Source organism: Chlamydotis macqueenii, chromosome 5 (assembly GCF_036417535.1).
Source record: "Chlamydotis macqueenii isolate bChlMac1 chromosome 5, bChlMac1.mat, whole genome shotgun sequence".
NCBI classification, from domain to species: Eukaryota; Metazoa; Chordata; class Aves; order Otidiformes; family Otididae; genus Chlamydotis; species Chlamydotis macqueenii.
In genome coordinates, this window is record NC_141560.1 from 30,326,838 (window position 1) to 30,353,771 (window position 26,934).

General features: G+C 39.1%; 1 protein-coding gene across 1 annotated transcript in view; it reads right to left on the reverse strand.

The window, feature by feature from the left end:
- NUBPL (NUBP iron-sulfur cluster assembly factor, mitochondrial) overlaps positions 1–17,772 on the reverse strand; it is a 93,603-nt gene extending 75,831 nt beyond the window's left edge. The window contains exons 1-3 of the mRNA XM_086750056.1: positions 17,605–17,772; positions 16,458–16,605; positions 11,307–11,341 (exon numbers count right to left, since the gene is read on the reverse strand). Of these exons, the coding sequence (XP_086606182.1) occupies positions 11,307–11,341; positions 16,458–16,605; positions 17,605–17,730 (309 nt within the window). The 5' untranslated portion in view covers positions 17,731–17,772. The remainder of the gene's footprint in view (positions 1–11,306; positions 11,342–16,457; positions 16,606–17,604) is intronic.
- Between the last annotated feature and the right edge of the window lie 9,162 nt (positions 17,773–26,934).

Consider the following 26,934-nt stretch of genomic DNA (forward strand, 5'->3'; position numbering starts at 1 on the left):
CTCGCTACACAAAATCCTTGCTTTCACATTTGCTTACTTACAATGTAGACCACGGACTTTATATTAACAAATATTATATGCAATGTTCTCTCTACTCCATGTATATTTACCCAGAAATAATATTTTAACTTTTTTAAAAGGTGTCACATTTTCTTGCAAAAAAAAATGAAGCGATGTTTATAAATACTTTCTAATTAATGAAATTTGAATTATACTTGTGACTACAAGGAATGTGAAAAACAAAAAACCCATATTTTTAACTTCCCTTTAAGCAGCCAGAATAAACTTCTACAGACATCTTGAAAACACTGAAATGCAAGTCTCTCAAGCCAATTAAGCAAGCATAACATTTTAATCAAATGCATTTACACAAAAGAATGCTTAAAAAAATTGGTTTATTCAACTACATATGGTACACTAAGCAATAAACTTTAACTAAAAATTATTTCAACTATGTAGTCTAGACTTACGAGATTCATTGCTACATGCGTTTTTATAGATATGCACACATATTTTGTGAAAATTAAACTATTTTTTCTACAGATGGCAAGACACACTACCAATTACCAAGTTCTGCAGATTAAGTAGTAAAGAGCAAGCCCTTTAAAGGGCTGAACGTCAAGTTTCTTTAATATAAAAAGCTAACTGTATTCAACATTTTGCAAAACTGCAAGCAAGTATGTTTAAGGGCTTGCTTGAAAGGTTAAGGCAGCAATGGGAGCTTTTCCAACAATGCCAAATCAGATTTTCACTGTTAGTGTTTCAAAATACATACTTCATTTTTTGGATGAAGCTTTTGTAATTAGGTATCATACATTAAGTCATTTTGTTATCACAATTTTGATGGAAAAGATGAAGAGAAAGGCAAAGACTCAGTGATAACTACCAAGATTCTGGTTAGAAGAGCATAATGAGGCTTTTAATGCAAGTACACAGCATCTGTACCCTTGAACAGGATTTTTAAAACAGAAATGCACCTGGATTAAAAACTTGGGTATTCAGGCCACTACTTCTAAACAAATCTGAAATTCAATTAAGATAAAGAAACCAAATCATAGAAGCCTAGACACCTGAGAAGCAAGACTGATCCTTTTTACTACAACACACATAATAACTTGGTTTTGGGGGTTTGTTTTTCTGTGGGAGTTGCTGTATTTTTTTCTTATCTTTTTTTTAAGCTGTTGATAGTGAACCCTGAAGACAGCCCTAACAGCTGAGCAATTTAAAGTGTCAAATTTACCTAATATAAGCCAAATGCATCTTGAATTTTATAACTCATTAGTAAAACATGCATTACCATACATAAACAACTATGTACTTTGAAAACCAAGGATTTACTATAAGAATCAACCAAATTTGGGTTCAGTTATTCAATATACTTTTTTATGAAACACAACAAAGCATATATGATTACATGGATTATTTCATTTAGACATTTTAATATTTCTTTCTTTATAAATCTCTACAAAGCTATTACAAAAAAAGCTCAGGAGTTTCTCTGACAAGTTATTCTGCCTCTTGCCTACTGTATGAAAGCTGCAATTTCAAAAAAATTGAACAGACCCATTTTTATGTTAGATTTCAAAGACAGAGTATTAGAGCTTCTTTGTTCTCGTACAAAATGCATATTTTTTAGAAAGATTCATGACTCAGTCCCTTTATCTGTGTCAGGAGCTAATCGAACCCATCAAAACATCATCTAAGGGCTGTGCCACCTAATTACTTCTCAAATGAAAGTAAATATTTGCAGAAAAACCTTCATAGTGTTTTAAACATGACTGACGTTCTTTCCCTCAACTTTTTGAGGATTTCCCCCTCAACAAGAATTGTGACTAACTACAATGATCTTACAACTCACTGCAGTTTTGTTTTCAGCGAAAAGGGACTGAAGTTTTAGGATGATCTAAATTACTTAGACTGACCTCACAACCTCCTGGGCAGTCAGATCCTCACCATCACAGACCACTTATTCCTAGAAGTCAGCAGGAGTGTAACTACTAGTGTACTAAATTTCCTGAAATGAAGATTAAATACGTGCACAGTGGAGAAAAAAAAATCCCTCAATTATGTAGGAGGACTTTGAAAATTCAGATACTACTCCAAATGACAAAGCTGATCTTTGTCTCAAGCTAATACAATAAACCTGACAGGTTTCTTAAAAAAATTTACACACTTCCTCAAAAGTAAGAAGGACGTCTGTTTCTGAGATACCCTGCTTTTGTTCATAGATACGGCTCAATAAAATGGTTCTGTTCAAATAGAAAAATAATTAACAGATTCTCCAGTTTCTACAACTATTGTCAATGACAGCACAAGTGTTCCTGTAGGCATGGTGCTTTCTACAGGATTACAGGAAAAAGGTCTTTTGGAAAAAAAAAAATCTTTAAATCACTTGCAGAACCTCACTAAAGATAGCCTAAGATAGGGTTTTTTTCCTTCACCAAGCAATTCAATATCTCAGGTAAAAAGAGTTCACACTGCCTGAAAGTAGCAGCTTATACAGAAAGCATGGGCCCAGTAAGCTAAGGTTTTGAGTTTTGTTTCTCCCAACCATCCCTGCCTGCACTTGCAGCATGGAAGCATCTCTGGAACACTAATAATAAAACCTTTACTTAAGGTTTAATAATCTTGGAAAAGCATTATGGCAGCTGGCAAGGGATCTTTTAAGACAGTCACAGCACAGTCCAGATCATCTCTTCCAGCATATACAATGTTTTAAATTCCCAAGAGATGAAATAATTTGTATACACCTGGATGCTACCACATGAAACTGTTAATCAGAATTATCAACACCAGATACTTCTCATACTGAATGAAGTTTAATCCAGACGCATGTCTTACAATAATTTAAAAAAAAAAAAGTTATAATACATTGTTTTTACTCATATAACCCACACCTCATATATATCAACACATCTTTCAAAAGTACTGCTGTATTAAAACAAATCCTAAAAAATATGCATAACATCAGACAAGGCAAAAAAGAACATCTGGGCAGAAGGAACAGATTACAGGGGATCACAAGCAGGGCCAAGAAGACAACTTAAGGAAAAATAAAAAAAAATAGGCTCTAGGATTCCTCTAATGTTCTGTGACATTATTTTCATATGCATATACATTTCATACTGATGTGGAATCATTTTTTTTCTTAAGTAATATTAGGGTTATGCAGACAGAAATGCACACCCAAGCATGTCAAAGTGCCCCTACTTCTAAGTGTTTTTCAGAGCACAGCACATACCACTGCTACAGCCACCCTCAGCACTCTGTAGGAAAAGGATTCAGGTAATACAACTCCGTCGTCTTCTTATGGCTGCATTTTCTCCTTATGAAAATATTTCCATCCTGTGCTATGAACAAAAAGCATTCCATCTCTCCAGCTGGCACAATAACCAAGTTCAAAACAGCTGTTCTCAAGTTAACACTTGTCCTTTTCCTTCCACCTGCCCAGATGTAGAAGAAAGTTTGAATCAATCTTCAAGTTTACTACATTTGGAAAATCCTTTCTAAAGACCTGTATTTTTTTGTTGCCTAACTGCAAGTTCTGAACAGCTTAAATTCTGCAGATGTAACTGACAATGTAACAATCTCCATATAACTTAATCATGTACTTCCACATCACTGGACATACGGCAAGCTACTTTGAAAAAATACACTAATGTAACACATGCAGAACTATCGACCTCTTCAGTAAGATCCTGATCAATATTCCATCAGGCAGAGAGAACACAAAATTAGAAACAAATATACTGTTGGCACATGAAAACACAAAAATACTCTCTTGGTCTATTCAGCAAAAAGTATACTTAAACACTGGCAGATGTTCGTATTTACCTTCTTATCAATGCTTTTAAGCTCTTTAGCTCAATGTTCTCTAGCATAGGCTAATTACTGCTAGGATTTGCTCTTTCTGCAGTACTGGTTCCAGCTGTCACAGTCTCATCCAATCATTGGTGAGCTCAAGAACACAGGAAAAAAAAAAAAAAAAAAACAACCAACAACAACGAAAAAAACCCCACAGGATAAAAGACTGTGGTAAAGAACTATAACTCCTCTTCATCTTCTGCTTTTACATCATTGACCACACCATCCTTTTTAATTCACTATCATTATTCTTCTCAACAAGACATTAATTTGCCCAACTAGACCCATCTAAAGATTTCTGACAAATATTCAGTATAAAGTAAATCTATATAATCACTGCATCTCTTACGTCAGTATAAAAACAGTAAAGTTTTCGTTCCAACTTAGAAACTTCTCTCACACTAAGAAATGAAAACAAGTTTCCACAGTCATCAGGTACAGACTCTGTATTTACAAGAAAACCAAATGCTACATCAACAGATAAAAAAATATATTCTTGCACATATCTCTGAAAGATGAGAATCCTACAGATTCATTTTGTGCAGTGTACAACTCACAGGCATAGATAACCTCACTAAAAAAGGTCCTTTCCTTTAACTTCTCTGGCAAGATTCTCAACGTAATTAAAGTTCAGTTTAGCCTTTGAACTTGGCCACTGCCTTGTGAGCAATAGAAATCTGCAAGATAGCTGTATTCTGAATTAATTATTTTCAAGCTCTAAACTTAGTTGTAATAAATCCCTTTGGGGGAAAAAATAAAATTGTTGAAGGTCATATCAGACATAGTCCCTCTATATACTGGCAGACAGACGTCTCGTAAAAATCCAGTAAATTTTGCCTCAGTTGCTTTTCCTTACGCAGATTCAAACTTATTCAATTGCTATTATGTTTGTTCTCTTAGGCAGGTGAGTTCTACTATACATGATCCTTGTACAGATGACACAGGTCCATGCTAAGGACAAAATGACCCGTATCTTTCCTCCTGTTAACAATTTTAGCAGACATTTAAGAGTTGTTTAGCCTCTCCGATGCACTTTCTTAATATAGCTCCCCTTTTTTGTCTTTCAGGCAATATTAACTATGAAATCAGTTACATTTTCCAGTAAAATATTTTTCAACCAAATGCAACCAGTTCTATTCATATACCACAGAGGACCCTTCAACACATACTTCTGTGATCAGTGGAGAATCTGGTGATATTCAGTGATTTCTTCCAAGATGACAAATACTTTACTGAGGAACAAGCCTGACAAAATAATTCATGCCGATAGAGAGAAAGAAGAAAAAAAAAATCAGCTCACAAAAAGCTGCTATAAATAGCTATTAATCAACATAGCCTATGTTACTGCTAAATATCCAGAGACTCTTTGACAGCATTAATTTTATTTTTGCCCATCTTTTCTGAGACTCTTTTCCATACTTGGTAGGGCATATGTATCCCCGCTGGATGTTAGCGGATGATAGTTTACTTTGAAGTGAACTCCACAGACCACCAGAATTCCCTGGTGTTCAGCCTGGGAGGGATGGAGGCACAGGTTAATGAGCTGTCGTTCTATACAGTGAAGGATTCCCTACATTAGAAGTGTTCCCAATACTCAGCAGCTGCAGCTCATTCTAAAGACAGAAATTCCAGCTTTGCTAAGTGAAGGAGCCAGTTATTTTTATAGCTGGTGCTCTTAATCCACCACCAGGACTCCCAATTTACCCTTTTAATGTCATTATCGACTTAGAGCTAATCTCAAACTGCAAGCAGCAACACATAGGACAAAAGGGAACTTAAAATCAGGATAGGCTCTGGATTCCTCATTTGACATACTGACACACTGAATAGCCATCTTTTAATCCCTCATTCTCTAACTCTTTCAGCTGCACATTACTTAAGTGCCTAGCTGTAAATTGGATTAAAGCCAAAAAAGTACCACAACAGTTTCCTCACTCTCTATCCTAGAAACAGAAACTTGTTTTAAACACTCATTCTTCCATTGGTTTAAAAGCCCTTTTCCTTTATATGAAGATCTAATTTTCTGCCAGTTACAGAACAACTTGGGCACTTTTTTCCACAACTGTCTGCAGTTCCTCCTAGTCAGATTCCTAAATAATCAGATAAGAGTAATTCAACCTTGTTTGTCCTTCTTGCGTATTATGTACCCTACTGAAAAAATAAAAACTTCAATACAGCACCTTTTTAAAAACATATTGCCAAAATCGAAAACAGAAGCCCAAACACTACTACGTTTCTACAAGATACCTCACTGCTTCCACCCCATGCCAAACCATTATAAATACGCTCCACCTTTCACATCAGTCTCTCTGACATCTGCACTAGGCTTTCAATGACTTGGAAGACTCAGGGTGCAAGTCATTAACTCTACATGCAATACTTAAAAAAAAAAAAAATCCTCAAATCAAGCACACAGTCATTTGATTAAAATAAAATTAAGTGGTCTATGTTTAAAAATATTTTTAATTTCACTCATTGTTACTTGAAAAACAGCAGGACTTTTACAGCTTTGTTCTCTCATTTTCTCAGCTGATCTAGAAGCTGAGCTGTCATTGCAAGATAACCCAAATCAATTCTAACTGGCATCTCCAGCTTTATTGACACTTTTTAGCATTAAGAAACAAGCATGAACACTTTATCTATAGCAATTAAAGTCATCTGATTCTCTAAGCAACAAAGGTAAAGAGGCCTAGAAATCAAACCGTAATAATTAGGAAAGCTGCATAGGAGGAGGACAGAACAGGTCAAAACTTCCCTTCACGCTTTAATTATTCAGTAAAGGAGCTCATTATTGTCTAAATTCTTCTAGATTTGTTTGTTCCCCTCAGTATGGAATTTTTTCCTTACCAGAATTAAATGTATATACATTGTGAAGTCATCTATTAATGCAGCAGTCAAATATTACCCTTGTAGACAAGTAGTTTAATTACAGGAGCCAAATATCTGGGAAAAAAAAAAAAAGCTGGAATCTAAAGAAAATAGGCTGTGGGGATTTTGAGTAGTTTCAAAATTAATTTGTGTTGTTTGATTCAATGTACATTTTGAAATAACTACACTAATTTTATGATCACAATAGCAAATTCACCCGAAGACTCTGCTCGTAACTACGTAATTTCTCTGCTATAACTTGCTATACATTTGTGAGAAACCTCTTACTCACGTATGCACATAACAGGCAGATATCCACACGAGTTTTTTGCTTAAAAACATAAAAATATCTGGGTTGTGACATTTTGACTGTGCTATGGTTTGAACAAGCGTTTTTCATTCAGCTCATCACCCGCTTTCCCCAGCTTTCTCCAGGCTGCCGGCCACCGCGGCCGGGCACAGCCCCCCCGGCAGAGGCACTCCCACTCTGGCTGGTTCCCCCCGCGCACCCAAACACCGAGGGTGCCCCCCTCCCTCCCCAGCACCCCGCGCTGTGCAGCAACCAGCAGGTTTGCTTGTGGAAACCAAGGCTGCTCCCTAAGATAAAAGTCACCCGTGATGTATTTCCAATTTTGGTCCTGGCCCGCCTCACCCAACAACCCCCCGACACAGAACAGTTAAAAGCGGTGCCTTTAATCACACACCCCCATTACTGCGGGGAGAAGTCGCTTGCTGATGCTTACATGCTGATTTGTTCCATACGGTTTTACTTCTTGCTCCTCTGTCCTTCACAGCACAAAAACCATTTCACCCTATAGTGAAAAATGTAAATCTTCCTGGAAAGGAGTCAAGGGAACTCTGACTGGGGAGCTTGCCTCGGTAGTGACAGCACAAGCACACAGCCTCCCAACTGGATTTGTGCCATCCTTAGTCATGCACAGCTGGTGTTTGCTCACTAAAATACTCTGTTCATAAACAAGCAATCTCTATCCTATTATTGCTGCCATCTATTAATTCAACTTGTTTCTACTATAACAAATCGTCTCTGGCCAGGCAGCTTTCATAAATAGTCACTCTAGTCTGAATATGAATCGTCCTGGCACGAAACCCAAAAATTCTTCCCAACTGCTCCTAGGGGAGCACCACTGACTGGTGCATCAAAAGAATGAACAGAATCAGCTGTCAAACTAAGCAAGCAACTAAAAACAAGACACAAGGGTAAAACTTTAAGTTATTTCTTAACACAAAAAGAACACTCTATAGATTTATAGGTCTTGGTACAGGCACAAGAGCTTATAAAATTCTTAACTAATCCATCTACAACAGGTAACCTGGGGTACCAAAAGCCTAACATTCCAGAAAAGGATAAGAGGCTGCCCTGCCTGTTTCCCTGGCTCTGTCTCAAAAAAAAAAAAAAAAAAAACAACAAAACAAACAAAAAAAAAAAACCAAAAAAAAACCCCAAAAAACACCCCCTCACAAAAAAAAAACAACAACAAAACAAAACAAAAACCCCCAAAGAACCTACTTTGTGTTGGACATGGTATCTAGGCATCTAAATGAAATCCTGTCTTGAATTACTTACTCTGTAACCATGAGGTAAAAATATGCCAAACACACTGAGCACCAGTATGCAAGACTTGAACTCCTGAATTCTAATCCCAGCGCTGCCAACAACACTGTGTGCCAATGACAACGTCCAAGGCTCTGTCAATGCCTCATTACTTCAGAACATCACTGAAAAAGCTTCCATATTAAAAAAAAAAAAAACCTGTAGAAACAGTGGGGTTTTGGTTTTTAACTTCGAAAGCAGACTTTTAAGAGCAGATGAAAAGAAACTTCCTTTTACCAAGGGGACAAAAAATTCCTTTATGCTTTGACTGTCAATCTTCTTCCAGCTTATGACACTACCAAAAAACAATAAAATGTCACAGCTGTTACTGAAAGCAGCAAGAATCTACTCTAACTCAATCTCCTCTGAAAGCAACTTCCAAGGATCTCCCACACCAGAAAACAGTTGTTTTCAATAGTCTGTGACCTGTATAATCTTAGAAAAAGAACACTTGAAACATCAGAAGACAACATTATTTTTAAGGTCATTTAGCTCCAGTATACTACTTGCTCTGAAAATCTAGTTACAAACATTGAACTTGAAACAGAAACCAACTGCAGCTAATGGAGGAAGCACAGACCTTTATTGTCATGGTGACCTGTCTTTCCTCATTAGTCCTTTCTTTGCTCCTTTAAACAGTACATCAAGTTCAAGCATCAGTTTCTATAAATTTGTATTTTACTTATAAGAGACATAAGGACTGTAATGAAACTGTGGGAGCCTGCTGAACCCGATCTACTAACAGAATCATTACTGCTTCCTCAGTAAGAGATGAACTTACAATAGCAAAGAAGGGAAGGGAAACCATGGGAACATGATGCACTATCAGTAGTTATTAGAAGTAAAATGAAGAGGTCCATTACTGCATATCTGAGGTCAAAGAAATTAATTATAAACTTCAGCATGAGGCCAATGGACTCTGGAAAACAACCTCCTTATTTATTTCACCATAACAAAACTGAACATAGCAACAATCCCCACAATTTAGAAGACTGGGCAATCCCAGTCCAGATCAATGCCCCAGAGATATCCATTTCATAACCCTGACTCACAAAACTAGTGAACTGATCAACGGGAGTACACAAATGAATGCACTAGCAAAGTCCAGAGGTTAAACATAAACATGAGGTATGCCACCATTATCTTAAAATATATATATATATATATATATAAATGCATGAACAAACAAGATAGAGTTTACTCAGCCCAGCTTAATATCGTATTTTCTAACCTGTAACAACATCCATGCACAACTTCACCACAGCAGCAGCTTGCTATATTGTGATCACTAGTTCATGCAAGTCACAGCTATTTCATCTATTTCAGCTGCTCTTCATTGATTAATATCCACCAGATGCTGGCCTCCAATTCTACACCACCACATAATCGTAACATCAGAAATCACTAGCGCATTCTATGTTTACTTAACTTTCTTGGCTCAATTTTATTTAAAATAATTTCAGTCCCTGAGTTTCCAAACAACTGCAGCAACAATCTCTTCAATCTTTCTAGACTACGGTCTCTTATTTGTGTGCTTTAAAAGTGTTTTAATGGGCTACTGAAGTGGTGTATCAGATCATTATGTTTAAAGCCTGATGTTTGACACTCAACAAACAGCATAATCCCAAAACTCGTGATGTCAGTATTACTAAGAGATGCTTCATCTAAATATAAATTTAAACAATGTACAAAACTGCATGTTTGAAAAACATCAGGCACAATCCTAAAAACACTTAAGCTGGTATAGAAAGTTACATGCAATTAGTTGACACGGTTTCCATGGAGCTACTCAATGACCATACCACAACACAAATCACACTGCAGGATAATATTAATTTTGTAAAAGTATTACAGCAAATAGCATGTTTTAAAGTTAATTAGAAGGAATCATTCAAGCTGTTTTGCTTTTCAAGATGACAGATTTTTCTCTGAAATCAAATTACTCCAGCAGCCTATTTAAAATACAGAATTTAAATGTGTGAAATATCAAGATCAGATGCCATTACAAACAGTACATATTTCATATAACAGCTTTAAACATTATTTTCTTATCAAGTATGACTGAGTTTACGGAAATTTTTTTAATATTTTATAAAATTCCTACAGGAAGTGTGCAGACTGCATGTAAACCTCACTCCTTCTACCTGATGTTTTATTTTATTCATCTTTTACAACAGGAAAAAGATGCTACATTTACCAGATTAAAGTACTTGAGAATACTTTGTATTTAATTAACGCTTCATGAGTACAAAACCTGCATTATACACCCCTGCACGGGCACAACGGAACTACTCCCAGGTTATAGCAGCAGGTGGACATAACATTCAAGTGTAAAAACCTGTTGTTTTTACACCTGAATGATTCCCACTGTTTATTTATAGTCCAAGTAACAGCTCGAGTAATATCAAACTGGGCAATGATATTTTGTCACTCAAAAAAAATGTATTTCCAAGCTTTAGGGAAAATACGTAGCTCCTTTATTTCCTCAGCTATTTATATAAGTATTTTTACACATTAGTTTCTCCAGAAAAACATAAACCTTCAGTGCTATTACAAAAAAAAAAAAAAAAAAAAAGTTTTGCACACCATTCGGCACTTACTTATCTTTTTCCAAGTCAGTGCTCTGAAGTGATAGAATTTAATTATTTATTACATGTCTCCAGCCGGCATAAACATCCTCTATATGTCTACACATCCTTGCAGAATTGCAGTTGAACTCAGAGACACACAAGGGAAAGGACACAGACAAACCCAAATGAAGGATGAGAGCTACCAAGTCATTCATGGTACTGATAAAATAAATTAATACAAACTCAGAAGTCCATGAAAAACAAAGAAAGAAATTAACTGTCAGAGTGAATACATAAGACTTAATGTATGTGACTGCCCTCAGCAATCACCATTTTATTTATGACTCACACAGTTGTTTCACATTAAGGCTGATAATTAGATGTTCACCTACCGAATCATTCGCTGCTAGGGCAAGGGCTATATTTACTGCAAGAAAGGGGAAAAAAAAAATATTAAGTGCAAGAAAACTTAATTGCTAAATATTAAAAATGTTATACTTTCTAATATGAGAAAATATAATAAAAATACATCAAACTTAATTGCATTCATCATCTTGGTTCTTAGCTTCTTGGACCTCTACAATATTACCAGTTTAAGTGGCAGCACCCACATTTCAGTCTATGTTTGATAACAGGCTGACAAACTCAAGCTAATCTGCAAAAGTTTGCAAACTCTAAGTTTCTAGGGGACACTGCAAAACAAAAATACAATTTAAGTATTTTGCCAAGCAATAACATTAAGACAAAAATTCTGAGGTACCCACTTGACTTTTGAAAAGTGGACATTGTGCTATAAAACTAAAATAATCCTACCATAGGTAACCTTCACCACAGTCTCCAGTGAACTTTCTAAAAACTAGAGATTAGGTAATTATTGATCTAAACTGTTAAAGTATGGTGACCAGAAAGATGATCATAGTCCTTTTTTTGATTTCTTGTTATGTATTAAACGTAGCTATTTTCTGGAAGAAGGTACGATGCATGCTTTTCACTTCATTTTTATGTCAGAAAACAAAGCCTCATCTACCCTGTGAAAGCATCTGTAACAACTGAAGAAACAGAAAGACAGGATGAAGCAATTAAAAAGACTGAGTTTGTTTACAGCTTTTACATTTCCATCAATACTTAACTCCCATAACTTAAAAGCACATGCAAGAAATGGTATCTTTTAATGGCTCACCAGCTTCAGTTATGTTGGAAGACCTAGAAGCTTCAGTATAACCAGAGAGTAATTGTTATAATCCAAGGAGTAACATGCTTAAAAAACAACCAAACAACCAAAAAACAACCACAAAAAGCCTCCAACACACACACGCCTCCCTTTTTCTTGGGTAACATCTTTTGCTTTCTTTACCACTGCTGTATGTCAGTCCATAGAGCCTTTTAAGGAAGACAAGCTGCAATCAGCCATGTTTTACCAAAAGAATATAAAGGTACCAAGAATAACCTGGGGAGCCACATTCCCAGCTTAAAGAATTTAGTATTGAGAAAGATAAGTTCCTTTAAACAAAATAGTGAGGAGGTTAACAAGGAAAACTGCACAGCTCTCCCTAAAAAGCACACAGCCTCTGTTTACTCCTAAACTGACAAAGCACATAGATTTTATTCTCCAGTTTGCTATTTAAACAGATGCTTGATTAACTGTTCCCTGAACCCATCAGAGGAAGATTCATGCTCTGGAACCTGGAGACCAATCTACAAATCACAGATAAGGAGAAAAAAAAACCAAGCAAATCAATGATAAATTAAAAAAAAAAAAAAAAAAAAATCAACTGCAGCTCGTGTCTGAAGAGGTACAAAGGAAGCAGCAAGTTACTCCACACACTGTCTTCAAACCACTTTATACACCTATCTTCTTCCTATACAATTACTATGTGTGAAAATTAAAATATGATCCGCAATGCTTCTTCAATAAAGGATATTTGACTATTGCACAGAAAAAAGGGAGACAGTGGGAAAACCTGAGTTTTTCAGCTGGATATCTAGCTGGACACCTCATGTTCTCTGCTGAATCCCAGCTGACTCTTGCATACCATTGTCTTCTTATTACCATCAGTTCCAAGAGGGTATAGAGATGCAGCACAGCATTTAACCTGACCCTAAACATTCACGTTGGCTCTAACAGGACTGCAGGAGAGAAGGGCAGATACATTCCAGAAGTTCAATATAACTTCCTTTTTTTAAAAAAAAAAAAAAACTTCACAGCAGGCTCCATGAAAAGCCACCATGATATCTCTTCCCATGCTAAACCAGCCAAATAATATCAAGAATGATGTACAAGAACATCAGAGTTATTTTTTTTTTCTTGAAATCAGCACAAGTCTGAGAAGGTTTACTAGTCTGGACCTTGTAACTTCCAAATCTAAAATGGTCCACAGTTGAATTCTCAGAATATTAAGCTAACAATACAAACAAAATTTCTCAACCCAAAATCAGACACGTACAGAGCCAGTTGAGTGCATCTATATTGGTGACATGGTTAATCTACATGATCAATAAAATACCTACAGACAACTAAGATGAACTCTCTGAAAGCTAACTTTCAACACTGACATCTCAATGTGGCGTTTAGAAAGAGTAACTGGTTTATGACTATTTATAAGAATATTTTAGCATGTAGAGAAAGCCCAGAATCAAAAAACACATTGATCCTGGAAAAGAACCATGAACAAATACTAGTATCACCTTTGCCAAGGCCCAGACCTGTGTCTGAGTCGGTCGGGTGAACTGGATTCAAGATTTTTGCTCCTACCTTGAGAGACTGAGTTTCAATAATAGTACATCTTACATGCAGAATAAAAGCATACAAAAGAAAAAAAAATTAAACACAGTTAATATGACTGAGATACACTTGACCATCCATTGAGTTTAGCAGCTCTCTTGAATAATAATGAAAAATCTCAGCCCATTAGTCTTTACTAAAAATCTCTCAAAGCCAAGGTAGTTGGTAGTATCAGTAGTTTTATTTTCCCCAAACTGCAGGATTAACAAAAGTGAGTAAGAACACCAGTCATTAATTTTATTATACTTCCACAGCTAAAAATAAGAATTTCAATAAATTAGAAACTTTTTTCAAGACCACACTTTGAACTCTTCTAATGCCAGGATCAATTTTCTACAGTACTCTCATCTTCAGGTAATGTAAAAGAAAAGACAGAAGAGAAAAAAAAATTTAAAAAAAACCCAAAACCACACACTTTTGGACAGATAGAGTAAATATAGCAGAATGCTGGTAGAAGACAGAAACTTCGCACAAAAAAGGAAACAAACAAACCAAGACACTAGGCAAACAAAAACAACCAAAAAAAGAGCAAAGTATTCAAACATGCATTGAAAAATATTTTTTCTATAACACCATTTGTTCTTTTAATCATTTGTTACATTGATTTCAGAAGACTAAACAGTGCTAGAAGCAATGATAACACAACATGAAAGCTACATGCAACAAACAGAAAGAGTTACTCAACAGAAATAGAGACAGGTTAAGGAATAGCCCTGACAAACTTGACCAGAATGCATATCCACTTGTCCTGAAATGGAGATCTAAAGCAACTGAAATATAAACACACCAGGGAAAAGAATACAAAGAGCCTTGACAGTTCTTCAGAAAGATGCAGACAATAAGAGTAATTATATTTGCTGTGGTGCTTTAGGTGCATACCACCCTCCTTCCTTTTCAATTCCTGCTCTCAAAATGAGTCAGTGGAGTTGCCACCAAATACGTTCCACATAAACCCCCATTACAAAGCACATAATTTTACGTACATAATCCAGCAATTACGCCATGCAATACTTTTGCTCATATGAGTTATCTGATCTTCAATTGCTCATCTGAACGACGAAATTTATTCTCATTTTAACAAAAATCTATATTTCCTTTTCTTCTCAATATTATAAATGAATTCATTCATTAACAAAAGGCTGTCCAATACAGTTGATACAGGGAATTAACGGTCTGCTAAATATTGCTTGATTTAGGAGACTAACTGTCTGCTAGAGAATGCCTAACAAACCTGTTTGCCTTGAAACTCACTTAAGCTTATCAGGAACTAGTATGTTTCAAGAAACTGGTATCTGTCAAGGACTAATACGTCTAGCAAAGGACGGAATGTTAGTTCCACCGCAAATTCGGTCAGAAGTTGGGAAACTGCTGAAATCACCAAATGAAAGGAGAGCATGGGTGAATGACTGAAGTTCATCTAGAGGAAGATAAGACCCCTGAAGAAGTAAACGACCACCAGAGACAGATCTGAAATGCTAACGCAAGTGTTTTTTTTAATAACCCCGCCTCACTTACGCATATGTATGTCTGTATTGTGCAATCCTATGAATATGTATACCTGCACCATATACATTTTTTGGTAAAATGTGCTGTCAGTGTGCCTGCTTTTGAAGGAGTGATCCCCCATGCACCCGGCGCCGAATAAACATGCCTGCTTTATAACTCTTTCCGAGTTGTAGAGTTTGATCCGCGCGTCACAGTGACATCTGAATGGTTTGTTTACATTTCACGTATCTATTTAATGTTTGTTGAACCCTGACTTTTTATTTTTAAATGCATGGGTATGAACTTCCAGCTCTTTAAGTGTTATCTAGACATGTGTCATAATTTATGTACAAATTACATACAGATGCCAGTTAGTGTTACTTTTATTAGCACATTTATTTGCAGACATGAGGAGGATAATCTGAATTTACTGTTCAAATTATGTTCAGATACCTGTTGATTTACAAACAGATATTTGATATTTTCAGTAACCTGACACAACCAGCCTATGAACTATAACCATCAACAAAAAGGTACATCTAGATGAAGGAAGAGACTTTTAAACAAATTTCTAACACTTTACAGAGATGTTTGTGAAGAGGTTTACTTTCAGAAACATCTTTGTTTAAGATCAAGTAAATTTCTGCAGTACTGGTAACCCATGTACTATCTTGTTCTACTACCTAGGAACTGCACAGTTAGAAAAAAATAATTCAAAACCTAATGGTGGAGCTGAAGAAGAGTTCAAGGTGCCTCACAAGGCTCTGATCAATTTTTGTGGTTTATAAGTACTATTTTATCTTTTCTATACAAGTAGTTGAGAAAATTGGACAGAGATCTGTTTTTGAAACCTGCTAAATATTAGTATCCTCTACAGAGCACATGACTATGCCAACATCACAAACAAGAGCACTGTACAGGCACACCTATGCTGCTAGGGAAGGAGGAACAGGACTACTGCACCAGCATATGATCCCCTCCACCCCAGCTTACACCTCCTCTTAACATAGCAGACTGTCCCAGGACAGCACTGCATTATTATGAAGACACTATTTCAAAGCCGTCTGCTCAATTTGCACTTTATTTAAAGCCAAGATCTCTGTACTCACCTAGATTCTCAACGGCTGTAATGAGACTTGACAGAGATGAGGACTGTCTTAGCAGGACTCGATTACAAGGTAATGACATAAGTGCCCAAATATTCCTTAGAAAGTATTACAAAATGTGCAAAGTAAGCAATAAAAAAAAAAACCAACAAAAAAAAACCACCACTTACCTGCTGTTGTCGATTTTCCAACTCCCCCTTTTCCAGAAGCCACGACCACCACCTGCTTAACTCCTGCTATGGGCTTCTGTTTCGGCAGCCCTCGTGACAGGAGCCGGGCGCGTTTGTCCCTTAGAGCCTCATCCCTGGAGCCTGAGGACTATCAAAAACAGAAAGCGTGTAAACGTGTATGCACCAACCGGGAGTTTTTGCAGAGAAAGCCGACAGGGAAGAACCCACCTGCACGCTGAGAAATTTTCACTACTGGTCCAAAAAAAACGTTTTGCACCTAGGCTCTCCCAAAGGGAGCCTGCTTCACAGGCAGGCAGGAATGGAGCCTACTTAAAAATAACCCCAGTGGGCATTTTGTTTTGCGAAACAGTTAAATATGATCGATCTTAACACTTAAAAAAAAAAAAAGCATGAAGGCTTATGTTAAAATAAACCAAAACACCACTTAAAAGGCTGGAAGCTTTAAAACACAGGCGAGACCGAGCGGTGTTTTGCGTTACAGTTGCTTCAGGCAAAACAAACACAGCCAGCAGCAAAGGACGAGAAACCCGCGGTGCCGGCGCAGCACAGCCCGCTTTCCGGAGGGGCCGTGTCCGCCCCAGTCCCGTCAGGGGCAGCGGCCCGAGTGCCGGCTCGCTGGAGCACGTCCTGCTTCGCCGCTGTGTCAGAAAATGGGGCACACCGCGGCTTTTCGGCGCCCTGTGAGCCCTCCGCAGCAGCATGGACGGATGGACTACCAGACAGGACCCCGCATCTCCACAGGCAGCGTCCCACCCTGTGGCCCGATTTCACCGCCTCGGGCGGTGAGCGACCGCTGGCTACTTCCACAGAACGGACCAAGGTCCAGGCAAAAAAACTGGGCAAAGACTCACTCTCCTCTGCCCGGTCCGGCCGGCCCCCCAGACCGCGCCGCTAACACGCTGGAGCGATCTCAGGGCAGAGCTGAACCGGCTGCGCCAGGGCACAGCCCGCCACGGCACTCGACCTGCCCCACGACACGGCGGCCCTCCTGCCTCCCACTCCCCGGCAGCTCCCGGCCGAGCACACAGGCAGCCCGACCCTCCACGGCCGGCGGGCACGGCCGTCCCGCTCGCCTCCCGTCCCGGGGCGGACCCGGCGCACGCCGCAGCGCTCACGCTTCACTCACGGCGGAGTCGGCAAACGGAGCGGCGGAGCCGCAGCCCGGATCGCGGCGCGGCGCCGTTGGAGCCCTCCCGCCGCTCAGGGGGAGGCGGGTGGCTCGCAGCACCCAGCGCCAGGCGGGAGCCCCCATGCCCGCCGCCTCCCCCGCCCCGGGCGCGCTGAGATGGCGCCGTCTCGCCGCGCCGTGGCTCGGCCCGCCCCCTCCGCCGCGCCGGGCCTCTCCTCTCCCCGCTGGGCCGGTGCCTCGGCCCCTGCACAGCCCGGGAGGCCAGGACCACTGGTGGCGGGGTTGGGGCTGAGCGGACCCAGCAAGCCCCGGAGAGAGCGGAGAGCTTGCTGGAAACGGATTTTGCGCTGAGAGGGAACTGCCGCGGCTCCCGACCTTGGTGGAACGGACCGAGGCCTTCCCGGATAAAGTGCCGAGCGGTGGCACTGTGAAGCAGCAGCACAAAAAAAAAAAAGCAGCTCCTTGCCGCTGTCTGTAAGCAAACTGGGCCCAAGGGTAAAATACCGGATCGCCATACGCGTTACACGTTGGTTGGGGGTTATTCCTCATAGCATTGTCCTTGTGTCCTGCTGAATCTCCTTCAGCTCGTCGGTGTCTTTTGACTTCTCATCTTGGCCTGCAAAACGGTTGGTCAAGGGCTTGGTCTCTCCTTGGTTTGTGTCCTCTGCAAATATAATGAATATATTCCATTTCATCGTTTGGGTCATTAGTTAAAAGAACAAAGAGACCTGTAGCCAGGACAGGTGCCACTTGGTTGTGGGTTTTTTAGTAATACTGAAGCACGGATAATTGTTCTGGTTATACTTTTGGGTTTGCAGCCAGTTTACACTCACTCCGTGGAAGTTTCATCAAAACCACGTTTCTGTTCCTTACGTTGTGTGAGATTTGTTTAAAGCTTTAAGATACACATTGTCTACTTCTCTCCCACCTACAAGGCTTGTAACCACGTTGTGGAAGGAAATTAGATCAATTTGACATTATTTTCTCTTGACAATTCCATGAATAGTTCTTATTCATCTAAGCGGTATTGTAGAAGTAATTCAGATCTTGGCAGTTTCAGGACATTAGTTTCCAAAGATAAAATACGGTTTAGATAGTGTCCTTTGTTGATATCTCTTGTAATACGTAATGGATCAGAGGATTTTACATCATTTAAAGCATTATCATCATAACCCTCTCTTTCATAGTGAGCAGAGTTTTCACCACTATTTTAAATGGTTTTTTTTGACTTGTATTATTAAAAGCGCTAATCAAGCATTTTGCTAAAAAACATCATTTTGAAAGGCTTATTCAGTGCTCTGCTACCACACAAAAATTACAATGATGAACATAAAACTTTTTGCTGTCCTTTAAGTGATTCTCATACAACCTCTCATTTTTGTTGTACTCACATGAACATGTATTGCATAGTTAGCACAGACACTTGAAGAGGTTGAATAGTTTTCCAATAACTTATCCTACTGTCAACCCAGAATGCAAAATAATACTGAAAACCAATGAGCACTTCATTTTGAAAATATAATATAGATCTGCCTCAAGGGCCTTTTTTTCACTGCTTCAGGAAACCAGATTACCTTTTGCCTTGCAAGAAATTTGCACAACTGGTTTTCCTATCTTGAGCAGTTGGAGGCAGTGTTAAAGTGCAAAATACTAGGCATCTCAGAGAAATTAAATTAGTACTGCAGGATCACTGGTAGGCGCACAGTTTAGATACCCATCACTTCACAGTCTGTACAGAGAAAAGAAAAAAGGCAAAAAAGTTCCATCGTATGCTCTTTGGTTCTGGGAATAGCTTTAACACTGTCTGGAACAACCTTCATAAATATTTTTGTGGGTTTGTTTTTTTGTAAAGCTGATCTAGCACAAAATAAAATAGATTTTTAGAAAACTAAGCTGAAGGAGTTTTCCAAACTGTCACCTAAAAAAAAGAAGAATTCTCACTATTTTTAGTTTTAATAATTTATTTTAGCACTGGTTTGGTCATAGTAGGGGAGCTAATATGGCAGTTGGTTGTATTGAATGTGAATATGAAAAGTAGAATTTGGCCATTAGGGATTAAATTTGCTCAGCAATAAAGCTGACATTTTCAAATACCTTGATAGTTAATAGTGGAATACTTTGATTACAATTTGATTGAGTAGTATTCTACCATCTCTACTAATTGTGAATAAAGTTTTATGGATTATACACTTCTCATAATTGCTTTTGGCCTCCTATTTAAATTTTAGTATTTGAAAGTCAACATGTCATTGCAGTCCACATATAGTGCTAAAATATCAGTCTAGGAAAATGCAACCAAAAATTGACAAAGATTTTACTGCCAGATGAGTCTTTATGGAAACTATGGGCAATCTCTGTATCTTTCAGAAAATTCAATTCTGGACTTTTCAATAGTTCCACAAAATGAAAAACACAATATTTAATTTTAATGCAAATTGATAACATTTTCTTTAAGTAACTGTAAGAAAATGTTTCAAAGACTTTAAATTGCTATGCAGCTTGAAAACTAACATGATAAAAATAAATTGATTTTTGTCTGAAATTAGATTATTTTGTGTTCAAATGTATTCTTTCTCCACCCAAAATCAATTAAGGGTATCCAGGTATAACTAGGGGAGATTTGTTGCCAAATGACTCCAAATTTTTAAAATGAATTAACATTTGAAAAATTACTTGGTAGATAATTGGGTTCACTTGTGTGCAACAGGAAGTAAGCAGCTAAAAAAAGAAGACTAAGACTCTAAGCTTTCAAGGCTGATGGAACCCTGTATTTCCATTCTAATTTCTGGGTGTCTGCATAATACCGCATCGGTAGCACAGTAAGTAAAGGACACATTGCAAACTCTTACTCATATGAGCCATCCACTTTGGTCACAATTTAAACTAGAAATTATATTAAAGAAAGGCTAAAGAAATGCCCTTCAAAACTAAGCAGTCCTTCTAGCTTCATGGCTGGGCCTGTAATCTTTGGCTGCAGAGGTATACTGGTAGCGTACCAAGGGCGAGTGCATGTGGCATGGGCATCACTGGTTCTGTTTCTTTCCCTGGCTGGTCAGCCAGCCCTGGCACATTTAAGATAAAGAAGGTTAAGATGTTGCTTTTTATCTTTTTTGTTCCCATAGTGATAAATACTAGGTTCATGAAGAAAGCAAGTCTAAGATAGTTAAATTTTAGGCCGGTTATCAAAGCTTATGTGAGGGACAATGAGGCTGATGTATGATTAAGAAATATAGATGAATACATTAAATTATGAGATAATCTGCCATACATTGTTATGTAGTAAAATGAGATACAGTGCCTAAAAAAGAGTTACGGAAGTTGTGGCACTTTTGGAGAAGCCAGGAAAACTTTCATTATGATTGCCTTTTAAAAGTTAAGAGACTCTGCTTCTGTTTGAGCCTCAGGCTGCTGCAGAGTGAGGAGGACATAAAGGCTCTTGAACTGGAGCAGTTGTTCCCAAGGTTTTTTAAAGCTAAGCCCAGTTTGAAAAAAAAATTGTAATCCTCTGACTTCTTGTGCTGTTGCCCAACAACTTCTGGTGCAGGGAGCGTTGCTGCTCTGCCCTCGTTTCTGAGCCTCAGGCTCCTCAGTGTTATCCCTTGGCTCAGCCCATACACTGTGTCTCAGGATGGCTGCCACCTCCTTCCTTTTGCGGCTCTGAGACTAAGCTGGAGCTTCTCTATGGCTCTTGCCGTACTATCATTCTGCTGTGGGGCTGACAAACTAGATCAGGCTGAAAAATAAGCCAAGCCAAAATGCCTACCCATGTGAGTTATTTGCTTTATCTTTGCTATGCTCCTCCTGTAAGTTAAAGCAACTTCCAGGTTGCTTTATTTAATGCTGAGACACATGATCCGGTCTTGCACACACCAGCGTCAGCTTGGCAGAGCTCGTGCACGTGGGCTCAGTGTCGTACCTGGGGGTAACAGGCACATTGCCTGCTCATGTTAAGCTTCTCATCCACCAGCACTCCCAAGTCCTTCTCCTCAGGGCTGCTCTCAATCCATTCCCCGCCCAGCCTGTATTTGTGCCTGGGATTGCCATGACCCAGGTGCAGGACCTTGCACTTGGCCTGGTTGAACTTCATGAGGTTGGCACGGGCCCACCTCTCCAGCCTGTCAAGGTCCCTCTGGATGGCATCCCTCCCTTCCAGCGTGTCGACGGCACCACACAACTTGGTGTCATCGGCGAACTTGCTGAGGGTGCACTCTATCCCACTGTCCATGTCTCTGACAAAGATGTTGAACAGGGCCGGGCCCAGCACGGACCCCTGAGGGACGCCACTCGTGACCGGTCTCCACATGGACATTGAGCCGTTGACCACCACTCTCTGAGTGCGGCCATCCAGCCAACTCCTTATCCACCGAGTGGTCCGTCCATCAAACCCGTGTCTCTCTAGTTTAGAGAGAAGGATGTCGTGCGGCACAGTGTCAAAAGCTTTGCACAAGTCCAGGTAGATGATGTCAGTTGCTCGTCCCTTGTCCACCGATGCCGTCACCCCCTCATAGAAGGCCACCAAATTGGTCAGGTACGATCTGCCCTTGGTGAAGCCATGTCGGCTGTCACCAACCACCTCCTTCCTCTCCATGTGCCTTAGCATGGTTTCCAGGAGAATCTGCTCCATGACCTTGCCAGGCACAGAGGTGAGGCTGACCGGCCTGTAGTTACCTGGGTCTTCCTTATTCCCCTTTTTAAAAATTGGGGTTATGTTCCCCCTCTTCCAGTCATCGGGGACCTCACCAGACCGCCACGATTTCTCAAATATGATGGCCAGTGGCTTGGCAACTTCATCCGCCAGTTCCCTCAGCACCCGAGGATGGATCTCATCAGGACCCATGGACTTGTGCACCTTCAGGTTCCTTAGATGATCCCGAACCTGCTCTTTGAGTACAATGGGCAGTTCTTCATTCTTGCAGTCCCTGCTTGCACCTTCTACAGCTTGGGCAGTGGGACAGGAACTCTTGTCGGTGAAGACTGAGGCAAAAAAGTCATTGAGAACCTCAGCCTTCTCCATGTCCTGGGTAACCAAGACACCAGTTCCCTTCTGGAGTGGGCCTACATTTACCCTGGACTTTCTTTTGTCCCCTACGTACCTATAAAAGCTCTTCCTGTTACATTTTATATCCCTGGCCAGATTCAGTTCTGCCAGGGCTTTGGCCTTCCTTACCTTATCCCTGGCCACTCGCGCAGCCTCTTTGTAGTCCTCCCAGGCTACCTGTCCCCACTTCCACCCTCTATAGGCTTCCTTTTTCACTTTCAGTTGGTCCAGGAGCTCCTTGCTCATCCACGCCGGCCTCCTGGCCTTTCTGCCCGACTTGTTTTTCATCGGGATGCACCTCTGCTGAGCTTGGAGGAGGTGCTCCTTGAATATGGACCAACTTTCCTGGACCCCTCTTCCCTCCAGGGCTGCCTCCCATGGCACTTGGCCCATCAGGTCCCTGAAGAGGCCGAAGTCCGCCTTCCTGAAGTCTAGGGCAGAGAGCTTGCCGTGTATTTTCCTTGCTGCCCCGTGGATCTTGAACTCAAACTACTTGAAACTACAACGTCTTAACAAGCACAATGAAAACACATAATAAACAGTAATAATGTACTGATTTTTCTTTATCGTGTCTATTAATATTTTCAATAAATATAAGACCACAAAAGTAGCGTCATCCTATGTGAGTGCTTTGCCAAACCTTAAACTGAGAAAGAAATTAAGTTGTCTCCTTCAGTTCTGTTTTGCTAAATGAGGAAGAAGGTCTGGCAAAACTGAACCAAATTAAGTTTGTATATTGCTTTCATGTGGACATTTTAATCAGTGCAGTCCTTCACAGTCAAGAAGAGATGAAAACCGTATTTAAATTATTGCTAGATTCTTCAGAAGTCAGTCATCAAGTTCTTCAGGTTAATATTGCTTACTGTAGTAACAGTCATATCACAGTGAAGATGCAGCTGATATTACAGCAATTTTTCCAGCCTTTGAACAAGTGGTGCAGAAAATTAAGAGATTTATTTTGTTGAATATGCCTTTCAGTAACAAAGCCGCATATTTTTTCTAAGGTACCTGATATATAGATATTCCTTGCATGAATGGAATTACCTCCAATTAGCGGTATTTCCATACTTGAAGAACAGAGAAAAATAAAGGTTTTGATTTTTTAAAAAAGTATTCCTAATCTTTGCCATATATTTTACAAGCATTGAAGGAAGACTAGTGTTTTCTTTCTTTCTTTTTTCCTTTCTTCTTCTTCTTTTTTTTTTTTTTCCCTTCAGTAATGGAGATAAATTGTAATGGTAAGACTCCCAGAGGCAGAAAGAGCCCTATTGTATTAGACATTGTACAAATCCAGAATAAAAAAGACGGTCACTGTCCTAAAAGCTTCAGTAAACCATATGACACCACTAGTCTGAGTCATAATGGCATTCAGTCACAGTTTCAGTTTCTGAAATAATTTTAATTCTGCTCTTCATTCAGGAAGCATTTTTGTTAACATCAGAACCTTGAGCCTAAATGAGTTCTGTATAGCAAATTAACCTTATTTAACCAATGAGGCTGATTGAGACATTACATCAACTTCTAGTGGTTTTGGTGTTTAGTGGTTCATGTTCCAAACCAGTTCAGTTTTGCTCCGTGGCCATTCAATACTTACAATTTGCAGTACACTAGCAGTGCAAGATATTTCAGAAGGGCACTGATGCACTTTGGGTTTATATAGACCGCTTACACAATTATGCTGGCAGCAACCTGCTCCAGAGTGTTTCAGTGTGCAAGCTGAAAATAAATGTGATCTGAGAACACTTCTTTTGTCTGTGCACCCTGTTTGAAGCACTATCGTGTAACACTGTGAGGCGCCCCACCTCCGTGGAGCCAGAGCAGCTCATTAGTGGAATGCAATCCTTTGGTTAATCCTCAACTGTGAAGAAAAGTTAACTCTTCTTCAGATTCTTACAGTAAGCCAGAAGCAGATCCAGTAATATAAGCTAGAGCTACTGATTTGTAATCTCCTGTACTAAAGTGTTACTATTACTGATTTACCCCCTCAAAAGAGAGAGCCACAGTGCCTCGCATTTTTAATTATGCTAATGTCCTCTAATGTCAAACAGCAGGCTACTTTAGGCAGAATACAGCCAACTGATGTTCCCAGCACAGAGAGCGAAGATAGGCATGTTTGTAACTTGCCTCTTTTTCTCCTTTATAGGAAGTTTAGACCAAGGAAAGAACAGCCTAAAGCAGAGCACCTTTGAAGTTTAACTTTTGCAAGAAACTCAGCAAGTTTCTCTCGATTCAGAGAATTTATCTTTGCTTTCTTTTCCATCCCAGCTCCCTGTGCAGGAAGACAAGAGGGACTGGGTTTGTGACTCCCTACAAAAAGTAACTAGATTTTTCATTGTAATCGTTTCAGAGGAAGGTAGTTTTCTAGTGAATTCTTCATGAAAGCTCTTGGCCTATGAATCTTGAAACTAAGGTCTAAAAACCAACTTTATCACAGAGATAAATGTAATTTAAATTCTTCTAATTACTTCCACTAAAAGACTGCATTGTACCTTTTAAAGTAGCAATTTAATCAAACTTTGACATGAGGAAATATGATGGTATTACAGGAAATAAGAGGGACTACTGATAGAAAATACGTTTGTTTTATAATAAGCAATTGTTGAATTCAGCACTTGGCTTATTAGCTCACACTTAGGACTTATGAAAGTCATTAGAGAAAGGAGATTTGCAAAGCAGGGTGGTGTCATGCAAGTTGCCTCTTGAGAACGGGCTCTGGTCCATCTTAACTGCTGAACCAGGACCAGAATTTTTTGTTAGTGAGTTAGCCCTGGCCAAAAGTATGTCAGGAACCATGAAAAGTAAAGATGAGTTGCAGTGTCCAAGAACATTTCCTGCAATTGATCAACTTCCTAGTACAGACATAGCCTAGAGGTTCACCTGAAGGGGAGCTGAGTCATTCTCTAACCTCCAGAGTGCATTAGTTAGATCTGTGTTTTCTGTAACAGTAGTTAAACCTCCTCATACTTATGCTGGAATGTATTTCTGGGTACTAACATGATTTTTTTTTTTAATCTGGACATGGTCCTCACTGAGACTGTCACTATGAAGACACAATTATTTGTTGTCCTATGGGCAACACAGTATGCAGGGAAAGATTAAATATCTGTACTTGATATTAACATATCCCAAGTTACAGAGTAATTGTTTTACCCAGTTATTCATAAAAATGTGAGCCTCTAGCAGTACCAATAATTACCTGTTAAATAAAAAGCTTTTAGAAAAAGTTATACCAAATACCATTTTTCTATTCTGTTAGAACATCAAATATTGAAGATGAAGTGTTTTACTTCCACACTGTAGCAGCTATTTAGCATCTATTGTAAAAGAAAGAAATTGTGACCCTTTCTGAGCTTAAAAAAACCCCAAAGATTATGTGAAAAATCTCCTTTTCATCATTGCAATGATTCTGACGTATCAAATAATAAAGAAATAATATCACACCACATGAGTTCAGAAACATGCATAAAAAATAAATCTGTGCTTTAAGTGTGAAAATTAAATATTAAAGAACAATTCTTGACAGTGGAAGCTCTTTGAAACATGTTAAGCCATACTGGAAGTCATAGCAGGAAGCCACATTATTTCTTGACACATGGTCCATTATCTTATTTGACTGCATGAATATTCATTAGAATTTACAATCACGTATTATTTAGCTCACTGCATTAAACATCTGCTTTTTTCCCCACAAGACCTGAGGGGAAACAAGATCACCTTCTATTTAAGTTGGTTAAAATCGTGAAAGGGTTATATATATACACACTATTGTATTAACTGAAACAAACCATCAAAAACTAAAGGCTGATGGTAAATGAAAGTCCTAAAGTTGCTATTTGTTCTAAGGGGATGAGTTCCCAAAATATAATTTTAAGAAAAGCCCATAGACCAACATTACTGTATCTGTACATGATGCTGTGTTATGGCAAAGCGAGATACCCATTTGTGTTGTAATGCAATGACCTTACATCAAAGGGAATAAAATGCCAAAATCTGTCAACCCTGCTGGCTCATTGAGCTCTGGCAGTCTTGTTGAACTATGCTGCAGAAGAGGTTGCTGTGTTCTGGGAACAACAGCTCCAGCAACTGATAAATGACAGACCAAGCATATAATTAGTGCTTCCTCAAACTTACCCAATTTTATCATGATGTATGGCACATAGCACTTGGGATGACTTCAGAGGTTTGCTATTCAGAGAATTTCCTAATGATCTATCATTCTTGTGCATGCTTTCCTGACTAGCTAAGGATCAGTATGCCTGAGGGGAAAAAAAACATTACAGGAGCTGTGG